At 42.9% G+C, this 10,484-nt stretch overlaps 1 protein-coding gene across 1 annotated transcript; it reads left to right on the top strand.

Annotated features, from left to right (window-relative positions):
• Positions 1-5,372: 5,372 nt before the first annotated feature.
• TP53I3 (tumor protein p53 inducible protein 3) lies at positions 5,373-9,641 on the top strand (the record flags this gene model as incomplete). Its single annotated transcript, XM_082480490.1, has 5 exons — positions 5,373-5,510; positions 6,205-6,472; positions 7,645-7,857; positions 8,469-8,665; positions 9,453-9,641. 5 exons carry the CDS (start codon positions 5,373-5,375, stop codon positions 9,639-9,641), a joined length of 1,005 nt encoding a protein of 334 aa, XP_082336616.1.
• Between the last annotated feature and the right edge of the window lie 843 nt (positions 9,642-10,484).

Raw genomic sequence — 10,484 nt, 5'->3', positions numbered from 1 at the left:
TTTAAACCAAATTGCCTGCTGGACCCTCGGAAACCCAATTCTTGGCTGATGGGTCTGTGCTCAGTGCCAGGCTGGCAGAGACTAGCCTCCACTGCAGCCTCTCCACTTGTTCACACTTCACAGCCTCTGCACTTTGTTTAACCAAAACACATCTGACTGCAGACAGGCCAGGAGAAGAGGGAAGTGGATTGCCCATGTTTTTTTGATCTTTCCTATGTTTATTTCAGCCTCAATGACCAGAGCAACCTCAGGGTGCTTTATGTTATGTTCTGCTTTCTATTGTTCTTAGCCATTGTTTTTGTCAGTGTCACATAGCAGGTTGAGTGCAAAACCATTGTACCAGCACTGCAGTGCCTGGAGAGCCTTGATTTTCTTGTGCTCCAGACATGACTCTGCGTCATGCCCATCATATTTAGCAGCTGTGATGGATCTGTTAGAGATTAGATATTATAAGTCTTTGTCACTGATATGTATGACCACCACATTAACTTGAAATTATATGAATTTTGGGGGACATGTGCAGGGCAATGAACTGAGGAACAGAGAGATTTCCCATCCTGGTAACAATTGACATAAGGTAGGGACAAACAGCTTCTAGTAGTAACCTCAAGGACGGCCACTGGGTTAAGTCTACTGAGAGCATCAATAGGAGTTTTTAATCACTGGGTCAAAACGGGTATGAAATACTATCAAACCAGAATGGCCCTTCCAGGTATGGAGTGTTTTCAAGGGATTGTCTCCATCTAGGGCAGCATTAATGAGACTTACTAAATATAAGAATCAGGCCTTATATTTTAAGCTAACTTCAGACTAACTCTATCCTAGTCTTTTTTCTGCAGTACTACAAATGGAGCTTGAGCAGATCCAAAAGGTGTCATTGTGTTTGTTAGCCCCAAGTCTGTCCAGTTGTCTCAGTAATAAATTCGGGAGCCATATCACCGTTGCTACTAGCTTCTTTGTGGTGCCATGGGAGGAAGGCAGAAAGTGTAATGTTGGGAGATTGCAAAAAATGCCAATTCTTGCCAAATCCTGTAACAATTTGCACACAAGTTGTTTGGTCTTGGAAATACTTACATTGTCTGTAATTGGCCACTGTTCCTGAGTAAAATCTAAGGTCTAAGTGTTTCCAGGGCCAGACTTGCAGTGGTTTTGACAATGTGTATTTTCTGGGGTTTATTCTTGCTGTTCTGGATGATTTCTTTGTGAAAAGAAAACAAAGCGGCTTTTCTTTGCACATTACAAGTGTTTTCTGAAAATTATTTAAGGTGCTCAGCATTTATTCTTTAAAGCAGATAATACCTCATGGATATAGGTATTAGTATTTTTAATTTTCAGCTAGAAATACAGCTGTCTTCTTTCGAGTACAATATAGTTTGAGGTGGGTTTGACCTTGAAAAAAAGCATCTCCATCACAGCAATTCTGCATGTGATTCTTTCTTATTTATTGATTTATTTCCTTGTGTTATTATAGCAGACTACTTTAGAGAGAAAGGTAGCTGAATCAGCAGAAAACTTCAACTTCATCAACCTCAGAACGACTGCTCATGAGGAAATAAAGTTTGAAGCATCATCCAGTTTAAGCAAGAAACTACTGCTTTACAACATTCCAACTGCTGAGTTTCCTTCTGTTTTTCCAAGAACACTTGAGGGCTCACTGCTCATAACAGGACTACCCTATGCATCCATCATCTAAGTTTCTTAACTGAATTGAAAGTGATGTTTTCAAGATTTGGTTTAAGATGTTCTGCTTAATGTTGCTAATGTTGTCTTTTTCCACATAATAAAATTATTAATCTCCCTAAGCAAAGTAAGTTTGCTAATAGCATTGCAGCTATATGTAGCATCACAGATCCAAGGGACGAAGGAAATTGTTACATTAATAGATTTTCAGATTGTCCTGTATATCTTTGAATATTACAAATAAACCACATTTTAAACATGTAAATTTGCATTGTCATTGACAGCTGTAGAAAGTTATTTTAGACGTAGCGGATTGCAAAGTTCAAGGAGGAGGAACAATGGCACTACCAGGTGTTATGGTTTGAGAGACCCATAACAATTTGTTGTCATTTAGACAATCATTCTATCACCCGATGACCCCTCCCCACCTGGGAAAGGGAAATCAGGAAAAACAAGAAAACCCGAGAGCTGAAGTATAAACAGATTTAATAGAATAAGATTAGATAATTAACATTAACAGCACTAAAGAACTGATATTGATCCCGACACCAATACAGAATATGCAAAGATTATACTCAGCCAATTCTATCAGTAGGAAGCTGTGCACTCCCAGCAGTGGACAGCAAATGTCGGACACTGCGAGCGCTACGGCTTCAGGAGGAAGGGAAGGCCTCAGGGGTCCGGCACCAGGGCACAAAGTTCTCAGGACGGCAGCCATCAAGGGAGAGAGAGAACTTCGCAGCAAACTTTCTAATTTATAATGAGTGTGACGTTGATGGTATGAAATAATCCTGTTGGTCAGCTTCGGTCAAGTGCCTGGGTCTCACTCCTTCTCATCCCTGCACCTGGCTAGCTCAAAAACACTGAGACCTTGAGACCCACACAGCATAGCTGGCTGTAAAGTAAATATTTTCACAAATTCAGACACTGGAGTCTTCTAAAAGTGCAGTTTTCCCAAGCATTAGAAGAGAAATTAGTCCTGTGTCTCTCAAACAGGACACCAGGGTTGAATGAGGCTGTGTGTGCTATAAGACATCAAAGAATCCACATTTGAGTGAAGCCATTACTGTACAGGGGACAGCTGAGGCTCTGCCTCATCACCAGGTGAAGAGCCTGCCTCCAGAAGACCGGGCTCCATGATCTTTCCATCCGAAGAAGCAAATAAATTATTAGCTCTTGGAGTCACATGAGAGCAAAAGAATTTTTAGCTGTATTTGATTCTAAATTATTTTAGCTTCAAAGAAATGTTTAAAAGCCTGAATTCCAAAATCTCAAAATCCATAGGGAAAAAACCCACAGAAGAATGGCACACATGGACAGACATATGATTTATCATTTTTAAATAGTCTGAAGTTGTCAGTTTTATTCCCTGACAACTCAAGACCTGGTGACTAGGACACAGAGAAAGGCATGATCTGATCCTTCTCCCTTGGGGGGAAAAAGCAAAGCTGAATGTAGAGGTGTGATCGGGTAGAAATGCACCGGGCTAACGGATGTGAACCAGTAAACTTTTAACACTGACGTCTTACGGGAACAAGAGCACAATAAAGCCTCCTCAGGTGGATATATAGCATAAGGACAGTCACAGCTCATGTGCCTTTAACGTAAGTTAAGTAAATTCAGTCTGAGCGACTCGGAGTTCAGAAATCAAACCATCAGTTCAACGCTCAGCCTGAGAACGCACACATACGCGCACATCCAGCGCATCAGCACAGCCAAGGCATTAGACCAAACCTCCCTCTGTGCTGGGGGGGAGCGGCAGATCTCTCCCTCGATGCTGAAGGGTAAAGTGGATTTCTGCCGCGATCCGTGCAATGAACCAGGCCGGCAGTTAGAAATACTGGTGAGATGTGCTAATATTTCTGACTCTGCTCTTGTCTTTCCTTCCAAAGTAAAACACAACCTTGTTCTGTCCCACCCCTTGACTCGCTGGGGAATGGCTGACAGCAAGGGCAGAGCTGGGAGAGGAGGAACTGGGATCAGACTCTGTTCCCGAGGGCAGGCAGGGTTCGTTCCCGGTGCGGAGAACGACCTCCCTTCTTTATAGCAAAAAGGTGAGTCACAAATTGTGCTTGGGAACCATGTTACTTCTTTAAATTGTTGTTTTGGGCCACTGCTGGCAGATCTGACAGTTTAAAGTTGTTGCACTTGATTGGAAACTTGGTTTTCAATTCCTGCAGTTTTCTGTGCATTTGAAAGCAGTGTAGATACTTGGATCCTCACTGCATTATTTTTTTTAATATTTTTGTGGGTCTGCTTCTAGTAACAAAGAAAAACAAAAATACAGTTTGGTGGACTGTGTTGGAAGAGGGACAGAAGCTTCTTTTGCATCTTATTTTTAACTGACTAAATTTGGACACAATTAAGAGAGCAGAAGCATCAGTTGTGGGGTGGTACTGGTGGGCTTCCCATTAATATAGGCAAATTTTGTGGGACTGGATTAAATGGTTCAGCTGAAAACAACAAATAGACAGCCTCAGAAAGAAAAGCCTTTCAGTTACATTTTACATGAATAATTGGAAGTGTTTATTCACTGTAAAATAGCCATAGAGCACCACCCCGTGGGGATTTACATTCCTGGGGTTTGAGGGTGTTTATCATCCTGCATTTGCAGTCTTACAACAAATAATCAAGTATGCACTTAGCTTTTCCTGTACGGATATCATAATGCAAGTGATGGTGGTCTGTCACACAATGGTGTTTACTTGAAGAGGCTCTGCCTTGCAGCCCACCCTGCGCACGTCAGTGGGTGGCATCCCAAAACCGTATTCGGTATAGTACCAGCTCTCGGGAAATAACAGTCGTTCCCGTTGTGATTCTCTCTTCTTCTCTTCCCCTTCCACCCAGCACCCAGGGGGCAGAAGGAGGACTGCTCCAGATTGGATTTTGCCAGGCAGGAGGAGGCTTGACATCTCAGCCCATCTCAACAGCTGCTGGTGACAAAAGCAAGGAGGAACTTTGCCTGAGGAACCCTGCCTGAGGAGTTACCCGAAAGACTCCTGCAGCAGTGGGACCCTCTACCAGAGCGCATCAGGCACACAGGAATCACCTGCTGAGGCAAGGGAAATAAATAGGATTTTTAAAAAACATTTGTTATCTTTCATTTGCACTAGATCACCATTGTGCCTTTGTGTCTCTTCAGGTTGTCATCTAAAGGCTGAATTGTAAGGCAGCACTTACATGATTTTTGATGTGCCAAATAAAGGCTCCTTCTGCTGAGGGTTTTAAAATCCCATTTGCATCTACTATTTTAAGGGCCTGTGTCCTCTAGTCACTTGAACACTGGGGCCTTAATCATGCAGCAAGTTGAGAGGAAAGGATGTTATTTTCATTTGTGTGTTACATTTTACAGTTAAGGTGGGAGGGTGGTCAGCGCTGCTGGATCCACACGCGGCTCTGTGCAGGGTTAAAGCCTATGACTTGATGAGAGGTGATCTTTGTGGTTTGTCAAGTGGCCTTTGCAATGCTATTTTGTGTCCCAAAGTTATTGTATTTCATTGCATTATGACTCCTCAGCTTTCTCTGGCAGCTTTCCCCACTTCTACCTTTGACCTGTGTCACTGTTTGCATTGTCCCATCTGCGGAGTGGCGTCTGTGGAGCTGTGGTTACTGATTACTGAGATTTTCCAGCTGCACGTAAGTGTGCCTGCATTCATGTCGGGTGTTTTGGTTTTGTTTTTTTTTCAGAGAAAATGTTGGCAGTCTATTTTGATTGCCCAGGAGGCCCAGAAAATCTTTATGTGAAAGAAGTGATGAAACCACATCCAGGAGAAGGAGAAGTTCTTGTGAAGGTCTCTGCCAGCGCTCTCAATAGAGCTGATTTACTCCAGGTAGGTGTTTTGTTAAGCAGACTTGTGCATGAGAAAATGACACCAATTTTTCAAGCCCCTATCTGAAGCATTGACAAATATGAAGAGTTAAAAGAGATTTGGCCTGGTGAGCATTTGGATGGGAGACTTCAAAGGGAATGTTCATAGGGATGAAAGAAGAGATGTCTGTTGATTCAGCAGATAAACGTTTTTATCTGGGTCACTGCAATGTTGGCGTGGCATGGAAAGGCAGCTGCCTTTCAAAAAAAGATGCAAAGCGAAAGCTCTGGTCTTTCTAGATGCTTAGACCATTCTCTGGGCATTTGAGTTGAATGCAAAATGTTCCACTGGCTCAATTCCAGAGGGGGAAAATCACATTCAAATTGTTAAGTCTGAGCTGCTTTGATTTGAGCTGAAAACCACGCTCTGCAACTGGAGACCATAATACCATCCTAGCATGGATTGGCATGGACAACGGGGACTCACAATAAATTGAATTTGCACACTGAGTTTTAAGAATAAAACATACTCAGGAAACAAGAAGTATTGCAAGAGGATAGAAGATCCTCAAATTACTAGAACATTTTCACAGTGTGAAAGCAGGATTAAATAAATATGAATTTAGGTTGTAGGCATGTGAACAAAATATTGCAGATCATTACTCTCCTTGATGTGTGTCTTTTCCTTCCCTGCCCTCTCTTTTCTTTTGTTTTAGAGGAGAGGGAAGTACCCTCCCCCAAAAGGAGCAAGTGATATTTTAGGCTTAGAAGCAGCTGGGAGCGTGGCTGGGCTCGGACCCGGCTGCAAGGGCCGGTGGAAGATTGGCGATGCAGTGATGGCTCTGCTCTCCGGAGGTGGCCAGGCAGAATATGTAACAGTACCCGAAGGCTACCTGATGCCAATTCCCAATGATATGACTTTTATTCAGGCTGCAGCCATTCCTGAAGCCTGGCTAACAGCCTTTCAGCTGCTGCATTTTGTAGGTGAGAGTGGTATTTACAAATTTATCCCACCAAAACAGTTTTTCTTCTTTTCTGTTATGAAATCCTCTCTTTGTTGCCTCCATCTGAATGCTGTTTACCTTTGAAGAGCCTTTTCTCTGTCGCTCCATTCACATGTGCTAGAATCTGTTCTGCCAGACCCAAATCCTGAAATGTCCCCAGTCACAGCATACTCTGGTGATTGTATATTTACAAGGAAGGATATGGAAAGATGGTCAGTTTTTCTTTTCATCTGTATTTCTAAGCTTGAATCGCAATTTCCATTAAGCCTAAACCCTGAAATAATTTATTTGTTCTCCAAACAACTCAAAATGCAGCCTACTTCTAAAGATTTCACTTCCCTGCAAGGATAACCATATCATGAACTTTCTTACTAATTGCCTGTGGATCTAAAGTAGACAACATCTTCTTGTACCTTATTTCATGCAGACATTAACTGTTGGTAAAATCAGTGCTACAGAGGCACTAACAGTAGCACTTGGCAGGTTTTTCCTCAGTTGACAAATATCCTTCTTCTGCCCTCTTCAGCAGTAGCATCTAAAAGCTCCACTAAAGAACAGGAGTTACAAACAAGTAACTTTCCTCACTACCTGAAATGCAGACTTGCTTTGAGCACTGTTGCTTCTTGGGGGACTGTGGTCAATTAGGACCACATCTCCAGGACTACTTGGTGCTTCACTTCCCGTAGCAATCAGTGGAACACAAACAAATGCATTAAGTCAACCAGCAGATGGTAAAATGAAAGGTAGAACTGGTCCTTAACGTTACCCAGTGCTTCTGGTATTTCTCCATTGTTGAGAGTCTGATTTCTCATTATTAACATCCCCCAGGTATGTTTTCTGTTGGTGGCAGTGGGCAGTCCTGGTATTAAAAAGCTGCCTGCACTCACCTAAGCAGCTTGGTCATGAATGCCCAGAACTGGACAGGCCCAAAGTAAAGTCATTCCGCTGACATCAGTAAAATGGAGTCCTGTTGGCACACTAAGAGCTGTGTTAGTTCTGGATTTGTTTCTTTTATGAAGGATATGAAGATGTAAACAAAGCCCACTCAAGGGCAGCTCTTTCAGATTCCTCTTCAGTATTTTCCTCCCTGATCATATTTTAATCCAAAGATGATGCCAAAAGGGTAACCATTTCCCTTATGTCCTCCTTCAGGTAAAATACAGAAGGGTGAGAGAGTGCTGATCCATGCTGGGGCTAGTGGAATTGGTATAGCAGCCATTCAGCTGGTGAGACTGGCAAAAGCTATTCCCATCGTGACAGCAGGAACTCAAGAGAAACTCAAAGCAACAGAAAATGCCGGAGCAGCTGCGGGGTTCAACTACAAGAATGAGGACTTTAGTGAAAAGGTCTTGGCGTTGACCCAAGGTAAGAACCTCTATGTGAAGGACTGTGTTACAGTTGAGGAGGAGTGTGTACCTCTTAACGTATCCTCACATACACTCAATTTCAACTGTCACCTTAGTCGGTGAAGGAGCAGATGGTAATGACCCTGTTAGCACAACCTAACATCCTGGTCAGCCCAAGAATCTCTCTTTCCTTAGTTTAATTGTGCTGTTTTCTGCATGGACTCTCTTTGGCTTTGTGTTCATTTGGAGTATAAATATTACGCATGTGTTATTGTTGACTCCACAAGGAATTGTGGGAACAAATCCTCGCGCTTGTCTTTGTAAGTGTTTGAATATGGGAAGAAAACTTAGTTCTCTCACTGTTACAAAAAATTAGCTTTTTTAAGCATTTGGGATGGTTTATGACAGCGTCTGTATCTGGATATCTATAATGACTCTTTTTTTTGTGCCTGATTCTAGAATTCCTTACAAATCATTGTGCCAATTCCTAATCTCAGTAGAAAGATTTAAATAAGAATTGCAAGATTGATTCTGTACCTATAAAGAACAAGGTTTTAATTTTGCCTGAAATTATCCTACCTTTAATGCAGCTCGACTACATTGCTGAAATCTTTTCTGTTTCTACTTGAGGTGCTGGAGTAGATATTATTTTGGATTGTGTTGGTGGCTCATACTGGGAGAAGAATCTCAACTGTCTGAGTACTGATGGCCGGTGGATTATTTACGGACTACTAGGTGGAGGTGAAGTACATGGAGATTTGCTTGCAAGGCTGCTTTCCAAAAGAGGGAGCATCTATACAAGTCTATTACGATCACGAGACAAGGAGGCAAGTAATGGCTGTTGAAAGTGTATACAGTGTATACAGTTTGATCTTAAAATCAATTATAGTTTTGAGAGCTTCCTTTTGATACCAGTGTTAAAGCAGAATCTAACACATTGGTGCCAAAAAATCACCACCTTGAACTGTTACTACATACTTTGGAAAACATTGCAAAATTAAGTTACAATTTCCCTTTTCTATTTTTAGCAAATGCACCCCTTTTACAACTACTAAATCAGAGGTATGATACCCAGGACTTCTTAATGTACTTCATGAGTACCATAATCTAAAGGTTTGGCCTAAGAAGAAACAAAACTCAAGTGATCAGGCAACTTGATCAAGTCAGGGTGGGGAAGGGGGGGGAAAAGCCTCTACTACATCATTTTTCACAGTAGAGACCAAAGCCATTTGGATGCTCCAAAATTACCTAGGAAAAATCACTTTATGTGGAAAATTCTCAGATATTACAGTAAAAGACAGCAGTGCAGAGGCCTAGGATAGATTCTATCCATGGTCTAATACATAATATTCTCAAGAATTTTATCTGTTTGAGTTTAAATGGTTCTTCACTGAGCTTATATCACTTGTTTGGAGAATTTAATTCAATTAAAATATAATTAATCAAAAAGTTTTCTTCTTCTTTGTAATTTACACCTGTTAGATGTTTACTGTCTCACTATGAGAACATCAGAAAGAGTTTCCCTGAAAACTGCACATTTTGTACACTGTGCTCAGAGATACTTCTGTGAATAACATGACTGGAAATAATCTTCAAAATGTTTTTTTTCTTCAGTATAAGGAACGGCTGGTGAAAGCCTTCACAGAAGATGTGCTGCCATATTTTTCTGGAGGAACCTCCCCTCATCTCCAACCACTTGTCGACAGTGTTTACCCTCTGCACGAGATTGCGGAGGCACACAAGATCATGGAAGAAAACAAGAATATTGGCAAAATTGTCATTGAAATGCCTGCTTCATCTTAAAGGAAGGCCCACTGCTGTAATTGTTTCAGGGACAGAGTCATTAGGGGTGTGTGACAAGCAGAGAATCTGCCATTTCTGCTTCTATATCCGGAATGTTTTGCTGTGGGAAGATGCCAAAAAGGACAGGTAAAGCAAAGCCTTACAGGATGTGTTCAATAAAAAGGTTCATTTTGCAGCTCTAGCAGTGGGTCTTGAACATGTAAACAAAATGTTGGTGAGTGCTCCTCCCTGCGGGAGAACACTGCCCGGCACTGACTGCTGGTCTCGGCTCCGAGTTCCATCACTGTCAGCTTTCCAGAGCGGTGCCACCCTGCCTTCCTTGCTGACCGCAGCCCAGGCTTCTTCACCCGACAGGAACCTCTGTGTGCTGCCTGGCCGCCTTCCCCCCACAGCCCATGTCCCTGAGGTGCTGCGGCGGCTGCGGGGCTGTGGGCCTGGCAGAGGCCATGGAGTGCTCTGCCAGATGGGGGCACCAGGAGGGGCAGCCCAGGGGTCAGGGGGGGACACAGCAACCCACCCAAGGCTGGGGACACCTGGACAAACTGGCTGCTTGTGGCTTGGACAGGTAAACAGTTTGCTGGGTAAAGAACTGTCTGGATGGCCGTGCCCCTGTGCCCAGAGAGTGGTGGCGAATGGAGTTAAATCCAGTTGGTGTCTGGTCACAAGCGGTGTCCCCCAGGGCTCGGTGCTGGGGCCTGTTCTCTTTAATATCTTTATCAATGACCCGGACAAGGGGATCGACTGCACCCTCAGTAAGTTTGCAGACAACACCACGTTGGGCAGGAGTGTTGATCTGCTTGAGAGTAGGATGGCTTTACAGTGGGATCTGGACAGGCTGGATCG

This window comes from Vanellus vanellus (assembly GCF_965231255.1).
Source record: "Vanellus vanellus genome assembly, chromosome: 3".
NCBI lineage: Eukaryota > Metazoa > Chordata > Aves > Charadriiformes > Charadriidae > Vanellus > Vanellus vanellus.
The sequence above is the reverse complement of the archived record's forward strand: the minus strand, read 5'-3'. Positions and strand labels throughout refer to the sequence as shown.